This window comes from Patiria miniata, unplaced genomic scaffold (genome assembly GCF_015706575.1).
Source record: "Patiria miniata isolate m_02_andy unplaced genomic scaffold, ASM1570657v1 HiC_scaffold_13, whole genome shotgun sequence".
NCBI lineage: Eukaryota > Metazoa > Echinodermata > Asteroidea > Valvatida > Asterinidae > Patiria > Patiria miniata.
The window spans coordinates 9,326,976-9,349,506 of record NW_024037051.1 but is presented as its reverse complement, the minus strand read 5'-3'; the positions used below and the strand labels follow the sequence as shown (position 1 = coordinate 9,349,506).

The following is a 22,531-nucleotide window of genomic DNA, read 5'->3' as shown; positions in this document are numbered from 1 at the left end:
TCGGAGTATGCACTGTGTCAAGGTCTTGGGCCGGACCTTGTGTTGTTTATGCTCAGCCGTGCATAAATTTAGTCCTTGATTATACTTGACATCCTCCGCACTGCTCCAGGATGTCACTGCCTCTGTCTCAGCCTATTGACAGACATAGCCGGAGGATTTTGCAGGATTCAGGCAGTGGTCATCCCTCCATGGACCATATTTAAGAAATAACGGAGGAATTTGCAGGATTGAGGCTATGTGCTATTTTTCCATGAGGCCAATTGGAGGATTTTGCAGGATTGAGGCTACATCCTAGCAAAAAGGCCTAGGGAGTTAGGGTTAATATGCGTCCTATTTCTTTTTATTCTTCCTGTCTTCAGGACATACATGTACTTTTTTTTTCTGAGTGTAGACTACCCTTTGTACAAGTATCGGTAAAAGTTCCCGATTTGTATAATTTAGGTATAGCAATGATTTATTCTTTTGTCACGAATTGAAATTTCAGAATATCCTTCTTGTATCGAGCATGAAAGTTCGTTTCCTTCTTGTAGTTTAGGGATTTTGACTTGATGCAAAAATTTGTTTGAACGTACAACTTGTTGGTAAAAGCAGTTACATTGATAACTGTTGGACTGATAACATTGGTTAAATCAGTCAGACAGTTGCTTTTCTCTCAAATGTAAAGATTTGTTGATCAGTTAGGAAATTACCATGTTGTACCACCAAAGGTTTGAGTTTTGAATATGAAAGCATTTCATTTAGGGTTCCCTGTTTTTTAAGAATTAACTTAATCAAATTTTGTGCCAAGGATTAATTGGCACTAGATGGTTATGACGTGTGTATTTTAGACATCAAACACAAGCTAAAAACTTCAATAAAACCAACCACTCCCGGTACTTCACACAGCTTAACATAAGTAACTTTTTTTCCAAATTTCACTCGGGAGGTAACACACTGAGTATACAGTGTTCAAACGTCGGTGAAGGGCAAAACCTAATTTGATTTATATCACCCCGACGCAAAATTCCATCTTATAATACTTTATGCGGTACCCGCTGCTATGTACATCAGATTCGAACCAGCCCACCAATCCCATTAGCTCGATGATCAAGTGGTAAGACATCTGCACTAGAAAGCAGGAGGTCGTGGGTTCGAGTCCCACCCGAGTGATTTTGTCCAACTTTCACTCGGGAGGTAACACACTGAGTATACAGTGTTTAAACGTCGGTGAAGGGCAAAATCTAATTTGATTTATATCACCCCGATGCAAAATTTCATCATATAATACTTAATGCGGTACCAACTGCTATGTACATCAGATTCGAACCGGCCAACTGATCCCGTTAGCTCGGTGGTCGAGTGGTAAGACATCTGCACTAGAAAGCAGGAGGTCGTGGGTTCGAGTCCCACCCGAGTGATTTTTTTTCCAACTTTCACTCGGGAGGTAACACACTGAGTATACAGTGTTTAAACGTCAGTGAAGGGTAAAACCTAATTTAATTTGATAAGTAAGAGGACTTGAGATTTGCAGCCAGCCAAACATTTTCAAATCCAACATGAATGTTCTTTCCTCTGTCGTTACAGCAAGATCCAATGCCAACCACCGTGGGTCAGCTTTCCCCTCCATTTGGAGCTGTCCGCCTACAAGTCTGTAAGCTGATTGCTTCACTGCTGGTTACCAATACCCAGAGTATTAACGTGGAACTAGCCAGATTGGGAACGATAAAGTCACTATGGGTAGGTACAAACCTAGAGAATTAGGCAACAGTGTGTTGGAGGGTTGTGATGTGTATCAGGTAAAAATAAAAGTCTGTACACATCGTGTCCTCACGTTGTAGGAATGAGAAAGTTTATGTCATCCTGAGTTAATCTTCTTTGGAGCTGATCATTTCAGTAGAGTGTTGCATTATGGTTGGACATCAGATAATTTTAAATCGTTTACCATATTTTATATTTAAAAAGGAAAAAAGGTGTGCTCGTTCAATTTTTGTAGTGTATGTTCATTGCAAGGGAATTTGTCACTCGGCATAGAACAGCTGAAAGTGATTGTGCTAGACTGCTAGCACATTTTGTTGAGCAGTCGCTTGATCTACTTTCATCATAGAAAGCTGCATATTTGATGAACTTGGCTTTACATCAACGTTTAGAACAATTTATATTTTATTATCAGATCTCTTACTTGGATTTTTCTAAGTAGGCTTAGCATCACCCTCGGTAGCTGCACAGACACTAAACAGCTGGAGACCTTAACGATTCTGCTGATATTAATCGATACCCATCTTGTACTTTTTAGTTCCAAGTGATAAAATTGTGTTAAATTTCCTCACATCTTTGACATTACCCGTGTGCAGTGTGTGTATAACTGAAACAACACAATCTGGCAACAGTCGTAATATTAATTTAAAGAATAATCTAGATTTCATCAGATGAGCTTCGACCAAGCAATACCTGTTTGAGCTTTTCTATCCAAATTCATCAACTAATTTCAAATTCTGTTCAGTTTTAACAAACTAATCCGTTCTGCCTTGCACAATTCTCATGATTTTTCTGGTACTTATTGTTTTTGTTTTTAGGAGCTTTTATTTCAGTATGCATGGAACAACTTCCTACATTTGGAAGTTGAGAAGTGTATAAGCACCATCCTGGCCAATAACCCCACCGAATCAGAAGAAGGAAAGACGCAACATCCCCTATTAGTTCATGTAAGTCTGGTACCTTGACTCTGCGATACCTGAAAGCACTGCCATTTCAAAAAGATCTCTATCTTTCTTCAAATCGACCTGCAAATGTGACTTCATGGGAGAATACCTACAAAACCTCTCATATTTTGTTGGCAATTCCAAGAATTCCCTGGTTTTGGAAAGCACTAGTTTCACATTACAGGTACGCACCTTTTCCTTGGATCAGCTGATTTCCTCGGTTTTTTTTTCATTTCACAATTATGCCATTAAAAATTGAAAAACACTATAAAGTCTTGTAAAACTTACAATTTCCTTTTTAAAAGAACCTTCCCTCGTGTCCCAGGTATTACCTAACCGGTCAATTGACTATGCTTGCATCCACACTGACTTTTTAGCATTCAGTAATAAACCAGCATACTTAACGGAACATCGAGTTTATACCTCTGGTTCTTTTTAGAACCATTCTCTTAGTTTGAGAAATTATTCCCACATGGTGTTTCCGCAAACCTTTCATTTATTAGTACATCTCCACCACGCAAAGCCTCAAGTCTTACCTAAAATGTGTTACTTCCCAGTTGCATGCCGGACAATAGGTTATAAATATCAAAAAGGATTTCAAATATTCATGGTAATGTTCTCTAATTTTCACTGGGCCGGATGTGTGTATCCCTTCAAAAGAGGAGGAGGGGGTGTGGCCTAGTGGTTAGGGTTCGTGACTCATGATCAGAGGATCAAGGGTTCGAATCCAGCTGCTGGCCATATGTTGTGACCTTGGCCAAGCCGCTTCACCCCCACTTGCCTCTCTCCACCCAGGAGTATAAATGGGTACCTGCATTAGCTGAGGAGTAACCTGTGATGGACTGGCATCCCATCCAGGGGGACTAGGAATATTCTCTGTTGTTTCATGGCGAGGAAACGAGATATCAACGCCGGCCTGATGGGCTACATTTGCTCATGACAGAATTTACTTCTTTACTTCATAAAGAAGTTTAAGTACGAGTAACACCTCTTGGTTTCAATATTGACATTCCTATCGTGTATTTCTCGACCCCATAGCTTTTTACAGATTGTAAGCTGATACAAAGGATACTGGAAAAGTGGGAAGAAAACGAACAAACCCAACAGAAAGGCGGGTCGCGGAGAGGGTACATGGGCCACCTGACCCGTATCACTAATACCGTCATCGATGAGATGGAGAAAGGCTGTAACTGCGATCAGATCAAGTCCTTATTTCAAGGTGAGAGACACAGACACTGACCCAAAGTTTTGGCATGGAACCTTTCCAGAAATTTCTGATATCTTCTATTTTGTTTGAAGCCAGTGGCACATTCTTTTTGTACTGTGCCTTCAAGGGCATATGTGAAGTACCGGTAGTTAATGGTTGAGATTACCTTCCCTAATCTTGCAAAACCTTCCGAAAATTCCACAGCAATTTCACGGTTACTCACATGACGCTTTTTGGTATCCTTTAACAACCTGAGTGCTGTTTGTCTTCATACTAGTTGGACAATCTATTTACTTTATTGCATAAAAATACCCAATAATCAAGGCTTTTCCCTGATGACAACAAAGCAAGTTGTATGTTCTCCTCATTTGAGCATGGCACTCTTAGAATGTGGTTACTTGTATGACACAAAAAGGACATGCCAAAGTTGTCTTTCTTTAATTCTCTAGTTTACTTGTGTGAAACTGCAATAACCAAATGATTATTTTGTACAAGATCTCTACTCAACTAGAGTATCAATCTGTACAATAAAAAAAGGTAGACCAAATTCAGGTATAGATGCTCGAAAGAAAAAGGCTAGTTACTCGCATTACGGCTACTCGCATTACAGTTTGTCTGCAAATCTTTGGTACTATTTTAAACATACGAGAAACTATTAATCATACAAAAAAACTCTTGCCATAAAATATGAAATTTTCTGCCTTAAAAAAGTCACCATATAGTACTTGCATTTGGCATGTAAAAACAAAGTGTCAAAAAGACTACCAATAATACATAACTGTAGCCAAAAAGCAGTTACTTGAAAAAAAAGAGTTAAATTGTTAATATGAAAACAAACAGTATTGTCCATATCTAAATCACGTGTTTGGTTCTTTGTATTGCAAAGGCTAGTCACTATTTCTATAAATTTATCCCAGTGAAATAATCAACTGTCTCTTGTTTTATTTCCCTTGCCTTCAGAGTATGTACCGGAGGATTTTCGAGATAAGTGGAGTTCTTTTCTAGCGGGTAGTTTGTCTGATCTCAACAAACGGAATACGGTAGATTTGGTGAGTTGGCTTTCTAAATTTCAATCATGACTTAAAAAAACTTTGCGAGAATTGCTAATACTCACTTTTAACTCCTAAATTGTATCTCATGGGCTGCCTTGCATACGTGTAAGCAGAACATAATGGATTAATTAATTAATGGATTGCTTTTGGAGGATTGAGGTTGTTGGCCCAAAAAGTGCTGTCGACTTTGAAGGATGCATTGCGTTATTGGGCTTAAGCTGTTTCATTAGTCCTGCATACTGGCGGCCTATATTATACTGGACATCATCTGCACGGCTTCTGGTTTATCATCTGCACTGCCCCAGTGTGTTACAGTGATTTTTGGAAGATTATGAAGGATTGAAAAAGTGGTCGCCCCTTCACAGACCAAGTTAAAAAATAACGGACGGTTTTGGAGGATTGAGGCTATATCAATTTTTACATGGTGGCAGTTGGAGGATTTTGAAGGATTGAGTATGCGGTTAGGGTAAATGCATTTATTTCTTGCGAACAAATTATAAGTAAATTTGATGTGGAGGTTTGAAATTATCAATCGGGCTTTCGCAAATTCCGCTGAAAATGCTAACATATTGACAACTGGTAAACAATTTTGCAGCCTAAATCTCAATTTTGGCATTTTGGTGTCAATGTTCAAGTTTTAAGCAGTTTGTTCTTGTGTATTTCATAGGTTGACACAAATTCTAAATCTTGACTTTTTTTTGTGTCTGCTGCTGTTTGTAGGTTGGCACACATCCCTTACATTCCTCCAGTGAGGACGATGATGGTGATTTTGGTAATATAGACTTTGGCAAAGACACTGCAGTACAACAGGTACGTGTATGCATCAATTTATTTTAGACCAAAAAAGATCAAAGTAACGGATGAAACTTTCTCAGGAAAAAACTGCATGGACATTGTCTTGAATATACTACACCATTTTTAATTTTCAAATTAGTTGCAAAAGTTCACATTAAAAGAAGCAAAGTGTCAAATTGCAGACAATATAATGCACTCACTTGGGTAAAAAGCATTCACTTTTGATACAAACGCAGAGAGGTTTTAGCAATTGAAATATTTCTTAAATTTTATTCCTCTGTTGAATGCAGCAATTCTGTTATCATTCAAACTCATTTTTAATTGATGCTCACTTGGTGAAAAATACAAATGAGTTTATTTAAGTTGAAAAGTTAAGGTTCAAACTTATTTTGAAAATAGAAAACTTTATGTCCAGGCGTTTTGTTTCTTTGCCACAATCTGCACCAACCATTCTGGACAAAAAAAATGACCTTTTTCTCTTCTTTAATTACCAATTGAAAGAGAATTGCTGCAACTTTTATATTTTTCACTAACAGAGAATTGAAACCAGATTTTAATGGGTTTGTAAGAGTAATCGTGAAATGTACAGGCGTTTGCCTATAATTACAAAATGTCTATCCACTGGAATTTGTAAATTGACCACTAGTGGACAAGTAATTACAAGAATGAGACAATTTTACTCTCCAGAAAGAGACAATTTGTCCCCAATAAAATCTGGTTTCAAATAACATGTATCTTGAGTTGTAACAAATCAGGTCCCTGCAAAAGGTCATGTCAAAGGTCAACAGATACTATGATGAAGTCTAAAAGTAGATCATCGTTGCATCTTAAATCATTCAGCTCCTCCAAAAAAAAAGGCCCATAAAACTGTGTACAAATGTGCTACAGACCTAATGTCCTGCTCGTTTTTGCTGTGAACTTTCTTGAATCTGTTGGGCCATGTTGAAATAGTAAGCCTATTGTTTTGATTGACCCAGAATTGGGATGTCAGGTTCCATGTAAAGTCATGATGGCTTACCACAATAAGTGTATGGTGAGATGCATCACATCTCTCCTAGTCTGTAGTATTGTACTCAGCTGCAAGACGTTTTGAAAGTATATCTTGGCAAACCTGAAAGCAGGACCTATTTTGTTACAACCAAAAAACATATTTGCATTTTCACATGTTTGAATGTACTTTCAGTTTAAATTGACTACCCCTGTGATTCGACCGTTTAATGGTCTGCGTGAGTTGAGAAAAAAAAAATTCCGGGGGTGCTCAAGTTAAACTGCAATCAGTATGAAAACAATGTCGTTTTGTGGGAAGGCACACATACCTGCTAACTGATGCACCAGAATTGCGAGAATATTTTGCCTCTTAGTCGACAATTGTGGTCTATCAGTTGGTTTGACTGAGAATGTGGTGTTATGCATGTTGCAACCTTGCTATGCTGCTTGCTTTGTCAAATAAGAATTTCAGACTGAACAGAAACCCCCAAAAACAATCAAAACAAAGTGGAGAAGAAGTGAAAGTTAAGCACAAAGCAACAATTCACACGTAGTCCCGTTAAACAAACTGAAAGTGTCAAGTACCGGTAAAAACCACAAAATGCCATTCCATGCTTAGTTCCCTTCTCCCCCCCCCCCCCCCAAAGTTTTTCATTCTTCCTCGTATTTGATTTTCTTTCAACTCTTTGCCCTCATCCTTCTTTGTTAACCTTATCGTTATCGTTATATCTGTCAGACTTTATCTTCCAAATTTTCTTCCATGTTAACTGTCTCGAGAACAAATGATTCAGCATGAAGCATAAAGTCACGAACTCCTTTTGTGGGCATTATCAAAACTATACATACTTAAAAAAATGAACTATTACAAACTCTAGTACTTACCGAATAAGTTCTGAACCAAAACATGAACTTATTGCTGAAATCTGTATTGGTATTTACATTCATTGGCTATCACTTGTGAAAAAAACCCAATGTGCTTTCTGAATTACTAAATATTGCATTCTTAAAGGGGATAAAAACAAAAGCTTTACGATAAATAACGCTGTAAAACTTTTCACATGAAAAATTTGCCAAATCCATGCGTCCAGAAATATTTCATTTAAAACAAGACATCTACATGTATTATACAAAAAACAAGACACTCCCACAATAAACGATTATTTTTTTCATTTTTAAACTAACGTCCACTACTTGTTTACAACCACAAACCATCAAAACCTTTCATGGATTTCCACTCGTAGTACTTACCACTTCCATCTACAATAATGATCCATTTGATTCAGAGCAGTTCATTCCCTCAACTTCATTTTTGTAAAAGCATGCGTTCACTGTTTTCTCGATGAAGCTGTTTTGTTGACTGCCTAGACTGTTAAGCTTGCCATTGCATGAGCATCGTGGATATTGCATACGCTCCCAAAGTGTCCACTGACTTTTCAAATTCCTCGTTCTATGTAGATATTTTAGGGGTGTCCGTCTACTCACTGCCACAGACTTGTTTTGGCCAACATTTGTTCAAGTCAAACTTTTTGTAACTCTGAAAACAGTTTGGAAAATGAAAAACTGAATCGATGCGAATTGACCAACTTGGTTCAGATATGATGGCAGTAGAAGATTGACACCCGAAGGGTTGGGTGACTAATTATCGCTTTGAACCGATGCATCATGTTTTGTTCTGATCCACTCACCCACTCACCCACCTACCCACCTCCAACTTCTCCTCCCACAACGAGCGGTGTATGCGTGTGTGTTTATTGTGTGTGTGCCTTCACCATACATTGTTGCATTTCCCTTCGGTCTGCCACTACCATGGCAGGCATTCTCTGATTATCAGATACAACAAATGACGTCCCATTTTATTGACCAGTTTGGATTCACCGATGAGGACTTCACCAAGCAAGAAGATAACGTCAAGTAAGTCATCTTAGTCAGACTCGAAGTCTTGCCTTTTCTGTCTTTCTCTTTCTCTGTTGAAAACTCTCCGCTCTTCTCTGTTTTCTTCTTTTTCTTTGTGTGTTCCGTTGGGTTTCATTTGGTTATACACCTCCAGTGTAGTTGTGAGTTTAGTTAGACAAAGTTTTGGCAATAAGGAAAGTTGGGATAATACGGAGTGATGCCAAATAGTTTTTGAACTATGAAATGCATCCCTTCAAAATTATAATTGTAATGTGAGTTTTATGGAACTTGAATTGTAGAATTTCTGTTGGACAACAGATCAGTTTGAAGATGTTTTTCTGTCTGTTGAACTGCCAGAAATTTTGTTTGTTGTATTTATTTCCTGTTTGTTCTTTATTTTTTATATATTTTTTTTTGGCATTAAAAAAAGAAATTACTTCAATTCGTTTAATCTCGCCTCAGTTCTGCATGAGTAGTCTTTATATTAGATATCTGTATCTGTCTTAGTAATTTCGTTTTTTATGGTGTGCTTTGATTTTGTCTGTATATGTTGTAATTAACACTAGTGTACCAGAAATGCAGCTTGAAGACAAATTTCTAACGAAAAAAAACCCATTGATCTTGTCTGGTCTGACGTTCACATGGCAATTCTAAATGTACCAAGATATTGTATGCCCAAATACTATCCCTGAAAAAGGTTTGACATGGTGAAGGATATATGGTAGTTCTAACAAAAGTTGTAAAGAATGAACGAAATATTGAATAAAATGGGAAAGAATGTAGTATCCAGACGCCACTCCTTTGGTTGTGTACAAAGTCTATGGAGAGTCGAGTGCATTTTAAAAATATTTTCTTAAAAAATTGGAAATGTTTATCTCAGTCTCAGATTCATGTCTTTTCAACATTTTTTGCAATGAATGACGTTTTTGGAGATAATACATGATGAAAAAAGTGGCGTCAGGATGCAAAATTCTTTCCAACAAATGTACAGCTTGCAAACTTTGGTGTATCATGGCTTCCTCGTAGTATGTTTGGGATTGATTACTGTACACTGTTTCTGTCTTATCATACAGCAATCCATTTGACACAATATCAGACATCAGTTTCTCAATATCGGCTAATGAAGACAATGTAAGTACAGAATCGTATTTTTCCCATGTTTTTGTGGGCATTAATGATCCCCATCCAATCAAACTCCAACGCCAGGGTTTGTTGGAATCTGTTAGGATGAGTACTGCACTAGTAAACTGATTATGCTTTACATGGGTTAGGCATAACACAAATAAACAGTCCAATTGTTTATGTGCACAGTTTGCCATAGGGTGTTGAAATTTGCAAGGATGAGGAAGGTTCCTAGTAAATCACCCTAGGGGGTAAGGGTTAATAGCACTTTGAGTGCCTTTCTTAATGCCAGAGTTGAAAGTTGTTTTGAAGTTGTCCTCTTCTAGCAAGGTTTTTAGTGCAGTTTTCGGTAAAAATCACCATGGCTATACTGTAAAGCCCAAAACATGTATGTGTGTGGGTGACTAGAGCAGGCTAGTCAAAACGTTGAGACCAAAGACAAGTTCATTTAGAACTTACAGCTGGACTGTTCTTAACAGAACAAAAACTACTTAGCAAAGTTGATAATAAGCAGGACAAGTTCTTTTCAGAACTAATATCTTCTAAGCAGTAGTTATTACTACATGGTGTTACCGCAAACCGAAACGATATGTGTGTGGGTGTTCTAACGTATATGGTCTTATGGGTTACAGGGAGCAAAGGGTAACAATAGGGACGGGATGGTACCCTGCAAGTCGGTCTTTAGAAATCTCAGTACACCAGGAATGAAACGCTATGTAGTTTCAGATTTCACTAGAAACAAAGGAGAGCAATAGTAGGAAGTCAAGGTGGACAATAGTGGTACCCCGTAACTACCCATATGTGCGGTTGTGTGTGTTCACGAGATGATCGTTCATGAGTTGATCACCTACAATGTAGGAAGCAGGTGACTTGCCCGCTGTTCGGTTGAGTCGAAGCCTCGTTACCCTTATTCCTACAAAATTAAATGTGTGGCACTTCAGACGTCAGATGTGTGACGTCAGATTTGTTATTCTAACTTGTACTTGTAATTGTTTTCCCGCAGCCCAATTCGGCGTTATTTGAAGCCTGTTGCAATGAGAGGATATCCAAGTTTAACGACAACAACAGTGACGAAGAAGATATGTGGGAAGAGAAAGAGTTGACGTTCTTATCCAATGTTGATGAATTAACGAGAACGTGGTAAGAAATAATCAACAAAGACAGTTTTCCTTGACCCCTTCCCTTACGCCTCATTGGACAGGCTTGTACGCATCACTGCACAGTAGCATCTGTGCAGTAGCAGTTGGCTAGCAGCTGCCCACAGAGGGCGCACCACGGCATACCGGGCCGCGGCTATAGCCGTCGTCTGTCATGGAGGGGTAAAGAACCTTTGTGCATCATATGGGCAGTTCCACGGTTACTCATGTTACATTTTTGATGTACTTTTGAGTTTCCTTGGGCTGTAATTACCTTACTGAAGAAAAGGTTTAATAACTGTTACACTTTTGTAACGTGAGTAACCGATTTTGTGCATCTTGTTTATCATACATAACACATTTTTCTGGATGTCATCTTTGGTGCTTAGGTAGGTCTAGGTCTACTCTATCTACCATGGGGATAACAGTTATTAAATCTTTTCAGTAAGGTTATTACAGCCCAAGGAAACTCAAAAGTACATCAAAAATGTAACATGAGTAACCGTGGAATTGCCCATATACAAATACAAGAAAATTCTTAGTTTTGGGATTTTTTTTTTTTATGTTTAGTTTGTGATGAAACGTAAGATAAATTAAGTAGATTTACACCCGTTTCAGAATGGCATTTAACTGTCACAGTGAAACTAATAATTCTTTAGATTTAGATTAAGTTTGATGGTTGAAACAATTTGAGGCATCTACATGTGCAAGTCAGATTTGAAAATTTTGTTTTGAAACTTATTACCACTACATAAGTGTAAGATACGTAAATTAGATACTTAAAAAAAACAAGTTGTTCTTTCTCCCGATTCAAATTGTGGCAAGAGTTTGCTTTGACCTTCAGTTCTGATATGATGTTATGAGTGCTGTGGCATTGTGGTTTGGAGCATTGAATTCATGGTCTGCGGGTAATTCTGAAGGTTGTGGGTTCGAGTCCAGCCTGGGGCTGCGGTGTGTGCCCTTGGGCAAGGCACTTTGTCACTCATTGCTTCTCCCCACCCAGGAGTAAATGGGTACCTGTGAGGGCAGAGATGGTTATTGCGGTTGATTTGAGCTGCTTTGCTCTGAAAGGGCAGCATCGAGCTGTACACTCCCCAGGGAGCTGAGATGGTATTTTGGAATGTTTCATTGGCCCAATGATGTAGTGCCTTGAGCACCAGTAATAGTGGATACTTGTGCTTTATCAATCATATTACTGTTATGATAACCTCTTGTTATTTGTCTTGTTTCCTCTCAGTGATTCGACAGCAGGTCCTGGTGCTGGTAGTGATGATAGCGATAGTGAAGAGGAGAACACGAAAGAGGCAACCCCGGGATCCCCACAACCCTCACCATCCAATACCGATGAGACAAAGATGGATGTAGACTCGGCTGAAAGTGAGTCATATTGTTCTTCATATTTGTCCCTTAATACTTTTTTTAGGAAATGGCAGTTATTAACCCGAACTTCCTAGGCATTTTTGCTAGGATGCAACCTCAATCCTGCAAAATCCTCCAACTGCCTCCAAGTAAACATTTTGTACTGCCTAAATCCTGCTTAATCCTCCAGCAATCACTGTCAATATGTTGAGGCAGAGCCAGTGACATCCTGTAGCAGTGTGGATGATTTTAAGTATAATCTAGGCCAAAATTTATGCACGGCTGAGCATAAACAACACAAGCTCCGGCCCAAGACGTTGACACAGTGCATCTTCCAAAATCAGCCACACATTTTTGCCATATAGCCAGAATCCTGCAAAATCCCACAATTTGCAAAGAGGATTTTGGAGGGTTACGGTTAATTGTGGAGGGTAGATTTGAGGATTTCCATGTTTGAAATGTCGGTGGTACTTCGTAACCATCCTGTGATAGCTCTGTGTGAGGGGCATACTGTGTGTACGTACTTGTTCACGTGTCCTCGGATATAATTGTAAAATACAGTTGTGCGTACTTTTTCACGCGCATATGTTACACACTAGTTCACGTGCATATGGCACGAAGGAGGCACAATTGATTTTATTCCGAGTGTGCACCAATCTGGTGCCATCAGCAGTGTGTTAAAGAGAACCTTCCAACTCTGTGCTTGTAACCATTCCAGAGACTCCCACACAGTGACTATAAGGAAGCCTGTTCTATTTGGTAGGTACATGCTGTTTCAACTTGGAACAGCCATGTCAGGTTCTTGTCAGGAACACACCGAGTTCCTATTGGATCATCCAAACAGAGGATCAGGCATGTTCCGTGTTTAACTTCTTGGACTTGTTTCACTTTTTACACGGAACAGTCTTTTACAAGCCCAGTTTGTCTGTCAGTTTGATATTCTCTCATTAATCAAACCTAACGTCTCTCTTTGCCCAGCTTGGACAGCTAACTTTGACGATGTCCCCATGGATGGAGCGGTTGCCATGGATACAACGCCTACATCGTGGCCAGACTCACCCCCTCGGGCTGCACCAAGTCAACCGGAGGAACCTGAGACAGGCTGGGCTAACTTCAATGACTTCAACGCTGGCTTCAGCTCTGCCAGGTTAGAATTGGCTCTTAATAATCCACATCCAAGGCTCTTGCACTCATTGATAGTGCGCACATGCACCGCTACTTGCATTGTGACTCTTTGCGATTAAGCCACACAGCATAATCTACGGTTCGTATATAGAGTAACATAGACAATAACTGATATACTCATCTTGTATATTTCCTCCCAACAGCCCTGAGGGTCCAAGGAGTAGCTCTCCCATTGCCATGGACAGCGAGTCATCCCAAGAAGTTACCTCAGCCCAAGACACCACCAGTAACGAGGCTACACCACTTTACTCCCCGCAACCTGGTGCTGCTTACGGTAAGATACTCGGGACTACATTGAACAGTTTAACCCTAACTCCCTAGGCCTTTTTGCTAGGATGTAGCCTCAATCCTGCAAAATCCTCCAATTGGCCTCATGGAAAAATGGCATATGGCCTCAATCCTGCAAATTCCTCCATTGTTTCTTGAATATGGTCCATGGAGGGGTGACCACTGCCTGAATCCTGCAAAATCCTGTGGCAGTGACTGTCAATATGTTGAGGCTTGGCCAGTGATATCCTGGAGCAGTACGGAGGATTTCAAGTATAATCCAGGCCTATATTTGTGCATGGCTGAGCAAAAACAACACAAGGTTCGTCCTAAGACCTTGACAAAGTGCATACTACGGAATCAGTAACACACTTTTGCCATGTAACGTCAATCCTCCACATTCCTCCACTTTGGCAGAGAGGATTTTGAAGGATTCAGGGTGGTTAGGGTTAATTGAGAAAAAATACAGCTGAAAAGATTTGCTCATTGAGCGAAACTCTGCTGGAAACCAGTTTAAAACAAACCGAATCCTATTTGAGTCACTTAATTTTTTAACAGAACTTTATTGAGTTTGTGACATATTCTCCGTAGCATCTGTTTGCAATTGCAGTTTTTTTTTTCCCCAAAGTCTTTTCTTAAAAAAAAATTGTGTAAATTTCTGAAATGAGAAATATGTTGAAAAACGCATCCCCTTAATATGTGTCTGTGGTCAGTTTGATGTAAATATTAGTTGTAATTTTTATTTACTTGGGAGAAAAAAATGATTTGTTATAAGTGGGATTTCTTATTTTGATGCTTGACAGTTGTTTCAAGTAATGCCGACCAGGAGAAGCATCCTGAAGACAGTAGTCATGATGCACAGGTTACAAGCATTGGCACATCAACGCAGTCTGAGCACAGTGTACCAGAAGATAGGTGAGTAAATAGTCTACAAATATTGAGTGGATCAGCATGGAATGGGAGGAATATTATTGCAAGGTAAAATATGGACTTTTCCATTTCACGAGGCGAAGCCAAGTGAACTGGAAAAGTCCAGATTTTACCGAGCGATAATATTCCTCCCATTCAACAATTTAAAGCCACTCAATATTTGTTTTATGTAACTGACATATAGATCCTTGTCATTTGATATATTTGAACTTTTATTTCAATACAAAATTGGTGAAAAATGTATTTCTCTCTTCCAAACCACCCCTTCACGAAAATGTTTGAACCCAACGCTGTAGCGCTGGCTCTTTGGAGCAATACGCGCTACGCGTAACGCTGAACGTGCACACCAGCATGCATTTGCACACAAATACCGCGTCATGGAACAAGACTGATCCTAACTGTTCAATAGTATTTCCCATTCCCCATGGGCGGATAGTACTTTTGGAGCCCCGGTGTGAATGGCAGTAATAACGAATGACACGTGATGTGAGTTCCACCAATCAAATGACAAGGATCTGTATGTTGGTTATATAATCTTTCATAAGTCCTGGTTTCACTCCAACGAATGCAAAGTGAATTTGACTCAAAAAAAAAATTGCTGTGACATTCATTGAGGGTCAAACAGTGTAACTTCTGTAAATTTGCGGAGTGAAAACTTGCACCGATGTCAGAACTTTGTGTTCATGTTTACTCTTCTGCCGAGTACGAACATTCGAAGCAAGCCTATAGAACAAGGCAAGCATTGAAAATTGCCGTATTTGTTGTACTGGTTTAAAAACTGTCTCTCAGCTTGGATTTTTTGTTAAGGAACCACAGATCACAACTTACTACATGTAGTTGATAGTCTCTTGTTTTATCATGTGCGATCTACAGTACCATTGGTCAACTAAAACTGTAAACTAATACTCGAGTGAGCAACGCTCGGTTTGTTTGAGTTTACAAGATCACTATTCTCGTACCTTTAGAAAGTTAAAGAACATCATTGAAATTCCCAGAACAATGTTTGGCTTAGGAAAATGGTTGGAAATCACCTTTTGTTGGGTCTAATCGCATTATCCTGCGGAACCTAACGTGATTGGATCTTTTGTCAGTTTGTTTCTCAAAGCTTACGCCAGATCAGAAATAAAAATATTGTGAAAGTAGAGCAACCTCCCGGTTACTTCCTGTACTGCCTGAAGCAGTTTCATGGTGAAAAACAGCTCTCAAAAGTACCTTTTGTACTCATTTTATGACAGACACGATAGTCGTTTTTATTTCATCACACCTTAGGCTACATATACCAGAAAAATGACGGAAATGTCTTCGAGCATTCGACAACCTCTTTAATGTATTCATCAGGGATAAATATATTTGCATTGCAATGTTTTGCTATTACTAATAGCTTGATGAATATGTTTTGTGATTTGTCTGTTTGTAGAGAGATGGTGGTAGAACCTTGCTCCCAGAGTGGCGATTCTTCCTCTTCCAGTCAAGACCCCGTCTCATCGTTACATAACTCCTATCCAGCCTTCCCGTCATCTCCTCAACCTGCCTCCCCACAACCCGACAGCACCGTCGTAGACCCTCACGTGACCCCGTTATCACCGGCACCGCAACTTGTGAACTCCGACAGTCCAGCCAAGAATCTCAGCGAGACGAGCTCCAGCTCGGACTCTGTCAATAGCCATCAATTAACGCAAGCGGAGGTGGAGCCTCTGCCCAGGCCGGCGGCGCCGCCGAGCAGCCCGCCCGCAAATTCTCCGCAAGGCTCAGGACTCTCGCAGACTCGGAAGCAAGAAGCTGACAGTCATTCGACACAAGAGGGGGTTGTTGACGTCAGTAGTAAAGAGACAGTGGGAGAGAGGAGGAACACTGCAGATGATGTACAGCAACCGGTGTCTACAGTGATTGAAGTCGTGGATGGGAATTGCAGTCAACCACAGGAAGAAGAAGCAGAGGAAGATTTGGAAGATAACTTCAGGTAAAGAAATTGAACTAAAATAGTGATCAGGACAAAGTGAAGTAACTAGCGTCTTTCTTATCACATTGTAGTTTTAGTTTCAGGTTTGCCCGTCCACCTAGACAACTTCAGAAGCTCTTTTTTATGTGATGCTGTTTCGTTAAAGGAGAAAGTAATCCCCTGTTTACATAGATGGGACTCAAACCCACAATCTGAGTGATATTGCAGCTGATGGAATTTTGCATTGGAAGGATGTAAATTTGAATATTGGTTTTGCTCTTCACAGACAGAAATTATTCTTGACGAAGCTTGTGATTGCATTCGCTTGCAGGGCCCTTGCAATGTGATTTTCTTTTAATGCTATTCTTGGAAATGACCCTTTGTGTCCCATTTAACCTTATTTTCAATTTTCGTTTTGCCATTTTGAGAGGTATTTTTGGTGCCTTTTTAGTTTTTATGCTAATGCAAATGTCCATACTCGTGAGCAAAACTGATGTTATTCCGGGCAAGAAACCTCAATGCGACAGCTAAGCTATTTCAGCACAAAAAGTTAATAGAATTTTGGATATTTCACTGTCATGCATGGTATTTTCTTCGGTAATTCGTTGTTGTTTCAGTAAATGGTAGTATGAGCCACTGAGCATCCCTTTCTCACAATTGCTTTCAATGAGTACATTTTGGGTTCACAATTTGAACTGAATACCCTTACTGAATTGTGTCTTCCTGAAATGACATCACAGCAACAGCAACCTCAGTTGTCCGGAAAAGCATGCACAATTTTTGAATGTTAACCCTAACCCCTTGGGCACTTTCAGTAGAGAGTATCCTGAATCAGCTATGATCCACCAATTTTGTCATGCAAAAATATGTTGGTGTCCTGAGTCCATCAGAATCCACCAGCGAGTCCATCAGAATCCACCAGTGTAGTACATATACCTCGTACACACCAAACATACATGTATAGCCAAGGAGTTAAACTGTTGAGATCCTGAATCCATCAGTCCCCCAACTGCTCATTACGGAGGTATCCTGAATCCACCAAAATCCTGCAGTAACACTAGGCTTACTGTCCTGAATCCATCAAATCCCCCAACTTTTTCAATATGGAGGTATCCTGAATCTGCCCACATCCTCCAAAACAGGGGTGTGGATTTTGATGGATTCAGATTTTGAAAACGTCATTGCTTGGACCCTTTATCAAGGTAAAGCCACTCAAAATCACTCCAAATGTAAGTACTTTTTGTATGTTTATGTTTTTAGTTTCTTGGCATCAAGTGGTTTGATGAAGAGTGGTCCTGCACTGTCACCCAAACCTAACGGCCCTACAGAGTCGGAGCGTATAGAAAAAGCAAGGTAAGACAAATCCTCTAAATGTCCCTTTGGCCGCAATTCGGGCGATTCTCAATGCAGTGCGCCACCAAGAGTTTGCCACAGAGAGTTCATTGTTCCCAGTGCATTGTGGGAGATGGTCGACAAAATTCGCAGCGCGGGACGTTTGAAATTGCCCGTTTTTCCGGTCAGTAGTTTCGTAAGAGTATGATTCGAGTATCTGTTTGCCCTTTTCTTTCCTTTTTATCAGTATGGTGGTTTTTTTTGTAAGGCGGCAGAACGCCATGCCCCAATCTATGGCATATTAGCTCAAGTTGTCTACTGACACTCATTCAAATGGCCCATGGTTTGTCGACCGTAAACTTGAAAAATGAACTCTCCATGGCAAACTCTTGGTGGCGCACTGCATTGTGAATCGCCCGAATTGCAGGTCTGCCACAAAATAAATTCCATTTACTTCACACAATTGAACTTCCAATAAATTTGAGTCATTTTCATTCCCCCCCCCCCCCCTGTTTTGGATTGCACAGGGCTGAAGCAGCAGCTGCCCTGAACCAGTTCACAGCGGCTACAAAGCAGAATGGACCGGTTTGATCCAGTCTGAACTGGTTTCATCCTGTCTGCAGTGGATCATCCGCATCCTGAAAAGTTTCCCAGGCACCTCTCATATGGATGGTTGCAAACTTAATACCACTCAGCAGGCAATTCTTTGCAGATGGTGAAACATTTATATACAAAGTTACTTTAGGAATTTTTTTTAATTTTTTTTTTTTTTTTAAAGGTATTCTTAAAATATTGAAGTCCACTTATGCTTGGTGTAATATGTAATCTGTATATTGCGAATAAAGACAAAAGATTCCCCACTGATAAATGTAACGTTCAGTTAGCCGTTTTCTTTGAAAGCGTTAAGTTTTAGTAGCAGTCCCATATTATTATGCTTCATTATGGTAATTTTTGGAGAAAGTTTCATTCTCAAGATGGGAACGCTTTCAAGTGCTCAGTTTTGTGCCAGGTTTTTCAGAAAAAAGTAATATGAACGCTGGCGCTGGATTTGCCAACTTGCAAACAAGAATTGTCAAATTGCTCCAGTCCAAAGGTTCTGGTAATATTTGAAAAACTAACATTGTTTACCAATACGAGAAGCTATTTTGAAATTCTTGTACATTTAATAATTGCAAAGATTTCTCCCAAACTCTACTGCCCTTTGCAACCCAATTTTCTATCCTCCCGTAACATTGCACTGAATCATTACCTTTCCTGTTCAGCTTACATTGCGGTCAATTTGTATAGAAAACGGAACAAAATCCTCTAAATGCAAGTTGCCAGTTGGACAATTTTTTTTAGAAGCTAGTCATTCTATTTTGCTGACATTGGATGACGATTTTCATGTCTTTTATTGTATTTTTTTTAAAAATCTTTGTTGTGAGGAAAAAGGGGCTGCATTGTACATGACATGCAGTGCTTTCAACTTGCATTTTAAATTGAATTTCGAAAACTAAGAAAATTATAAGAATTCTGCAGGGGATTTTCATCATTATTAACGTTTATTCTGTTGCAGGCACTTCACCGTTTGCAATTACTGAGGAGGCTAAATTCGGAAATATGTAGCAAGTTACCATTTTGGGATAAGAATAGAAGAAGTTAAAATATCCAATATTTTGTTCTCCAGACTCTTTGATGCCAGAGAAACTAGATTAAAAAAAACAAAAAAAGAAGCAAGAACAATGAAATGTGGAATATTATGACATACTGAGTTTTTCATTTGACTTGAATGCGTATAATTATGGGCATGGTGGTCATTTACTTCAAAATATTTTGTAAATTTCGTTGTGATGTTTTATATTTATCGTATTATTTAGTCAAGAGTGATATGAATGAGAACAAAAATACTGAAATGTTTAATTCTGTGAGCTGCACTAAACCGATGAGGTTTATTAATTTGCACTCCTCGGTTTCCATCTCTAAGCAATCTGGATTTAAATAAAACCTTCAAAAAATCCGTACACTACAGGTAGTCTGGTTAGGGAACAGTCAAAGATACAAACAGTTCAGTTACTTCACTTTTTTGATCGTCCCGACTTTTCAAACAAGCGGTCAAAATTGGGCTTGTATTTGAATTTCATGTACATAACATTTAGTATCCAACGGCAAAAACGTTTGCTCAAGTTTAAGTGTAATGTTTCCTTTATCGGCCAAGGTTTCCGTTGATTTGAAAATAACCACTCAGGGACCTCCAACGTGGAGTATTTCAAATGAAACATTTTGCTAGAACATTTTTGCAGAAGTGATTGTCAATGTGGCTGTCTACCATGCCTTTCATCATACAAACTTTCGAGAGAAAAAAATGCAATGTGTTTTCCCATAAAACAGTCAATCAAATTGTGGTTTGTTTTCATGGTACATGTAGACGCTGTTAATGTGGACAGGTTTTCTAAGAATTTTTGAATTCCCAAAAATGTATCACCGAGGTAGAAATTGAAAAAGTTATTGATTCAAATCCCTCATGAGTCAATTCATTTACTTCCTCCAATCCTAGTATAAATGATATTAAAAAATATGTACATTCTTGAACAATTATGATGTGTGTATGGATTGTGCTGTTGAGTTCTAAACAGTCGGTTAGTCACCAACGATGTACCAAAATATTTTCCCCCGTTCTATTACCTTGCGAGCGAAACCACTTTAAGATGAGTATTATTATAAAATTAATAATAAGTAAACAAATAAAAAGGTATCATTGAATATTTGTTTTAATGGACAGAATGTAAATAGCGCCCTCTGTTGTGGAGAGGATGTTTTTTGTACAGTGTAAGTTGAGCGTATTATAATTTTATTTTTCGTGGGGCTTTTCCTGTTGAATACAAAATAAACCTCACTACATGGTGTATTGGAGGGTGTTTTTTCCCCAAACAGTCAGAACTTCAACGCAGATGTGTGGTGGTATGCTGTGAATACGGAAAGTGTGTGGCCCAAGAAGTTCCGAGCTCTTAAGATTTTTTTTTTTGATAATCAAAATTGACTTGACAGGCAGCCACTTGCTATTTGGCTGCTTGACACTGTAATGCAAAAAAACAAAGAAACCAGGCTAGAATCAATTTACGTTGTAAATGCTACTGTTTTCTGATTGTCATAGCCTCAGCCAAGTAATTTGCACCAAAAATCGCATGGCTACGGCTAGCATTAACGCACGGGTCTATGGGCAGTGGGTTCATCCGATTCCAATAGACATGTGCGTTATTGCCGGCCATGTCTACGTAATGTGGATGTGGCTTTGTTGGAGTGTTCATGAATTATGAATAGGCACTAGTCCATTTTTTATGCAGTGCAAGCTGTAACTATCCCAAACACAGAAAACGTTTATGCGTCGGTGAGATGAACATTTTAATATTAGTTTTGCCCTATACAATCTTGATTGAAGCAAATGTCTGTGAAGGACAAACCCCAGTGTTTGAATATGGGAAACGTACGTTGTTGAATGCAACATTTGTGTGTCGCTGTCCTGGATGTATTAAACATACACAAACTGGTAACTTCAGCTCATGGTTTAAACGTTAAGGTGAAATTCTTGAAAAGAAATGCTGTTGATGGACTACTGTTTTTTGAATTATTGCTGTCAAAATGGTAAAATGATGAACATTGAAGCACACGTGGTGTCAGCTGTGGCCATCTTAAAACGGAAATTTTCAGTGGCCATAATGGACTGACTAATGGTGTTACGACTACTAATGCTCTGGTTAATTTGGTCTGAAACACTGCAAACCATTTCAGATCTTGCTCCTTTTCAAAAACAAATGCAGCCGTTTTACGTTACAAGTCATCAAGTGTTAGCGTTTTATGTTAGCGCATATCGGAATGAGAGGATTAACTCCACCACGCTGCTTTGTAACATTTGCATCAATTGGTAATATCCAGGATTCACATTGACTGCGTTCTCCGAAAAATTTCACATTTGTGGATCAGTCCCGAACAATATCAAAAGATATCGCCCAAACTGATGTACCATGCTGTACCACGAAAGTGGAATTGAGATTGACAATATTTCTGAATTATTTGATAACCCGAATCCAAACAATGATTAAAATACAAGTCGGAAACACATCCTATGCTGTAATTAACTTACATGTTTGAAATGATCGATGTAATAATCCATGTTTTTTTTCCTTGCACAGGAACAGGCCAGTCCGAAGCAGTTGTCAAAAATGTTGTGATTTGTTTTAAAATGATTTTATCTTTTTATTGCAGACAATTCAAATTCTCTGCAAGAAAGCTATCTATTTGGATGTTGATTTGCAAGACAGATGACGTGTACGTGCATTTTGTTGATGTCCATGTGTTTACTTTTTAGTTGTGTATTTTAATTTGTTGGTGTTTAAGTAATCCGATTGATTGTTTGACAAGATGGTTTTTAAAATGGTCCTCATATATATGCAATAATTGATTGGCTTTTTCTGTCCGTGCTCACCCTAATAGCTACATGTATTTAAAATAGATGCACTTTTGTTGAATGAATGCCGATATGAATGTTTATAGGTGTCTTCCTGACACTGTCCCGACACGTCCGTTTGTTCACCAGTGGTGTACAGACATGCTTATTCATGATACTCCGTGCTATCCATTTTCTCCCATCGTGGCATATCCATTGAGCAATACAC

At 39.0% G+C, this 22,531-nt stretch overlaps 1 protein-coding gene across 3 annotated transcripts in view; it reads left to right on the top strand.

Moving 5' to 3' along the window:
* LOC119721210 (serine/threonine-protein phosphatase 6 regulatory subunit 3-like) overlaps window positions 1-21,842 on the top strand; it is a 39,962-nt gene extending 18,120 nt beyond the window's left edge. For 2 of the 3 annotated variants that reach the window (XM_038191160.1, XM_038191159.1), the window contains exons 9-23: window positions 1,564-1,716; window positions 2,553-2,681; window positions 3,717-3,897; window positions 4,846-4,934; window positions 5,658-5,747; window positions 8,533-8,630; window positions 9,686-9,743; window positions 10,738-10,874; window positions 12,108-12,247; window positions 13,208-13,376; window positions 13,558-13,688; window positions 14,485-14,596; window positions 16,029-16,571; window positions 17,811-17,903; window positions 18,410-21,842. In XM_038191160.1, the coding sequence (XP_038047088.1) occupies window positions 1,564-1,716; window positions 2,553-2,681; window positions 3,717-3,897; window positions 4,846-4,934; window positions 5,658-5,747; window positions 8,533-8,630; window positions 9,686-9,743; window positions 10,738-10,874; window positions 12,108-12,247; window positions 13,208-13,376; window positions 13,558-13,688; window positions 14,485-14,596; window positions 16,029-16,571; window positions 17,811-17,903; window positions 18,410-18,473 (2,187 nt within the window). In that variant the 3' untranslated portion in view covers window positions 18,474-21,842. The remainder of the gene's footprint in view (window positions 1-1,563; window positions 1,717-2,552; window positions 2,682-3,716; window positions 3,898-4,845; window positions 4,935-5,657; window positions 5,748-8,532; window positions 8,631-9,685; window positions 9,744-10,737; window positions 10,875-12,107; window positions 12,248-13,207; window positions 13,377-13,557; window positions 13,689-14,484; window positions 14,597-16,028; window positions 16,572-17,810; window positions 17,904-18,409) is intronic. The other variant, XM_038191161.1, reaches the window with a different exon arrangement.
* Window positions 21,843-22,531: the final 689 nt, after the last annotated feature.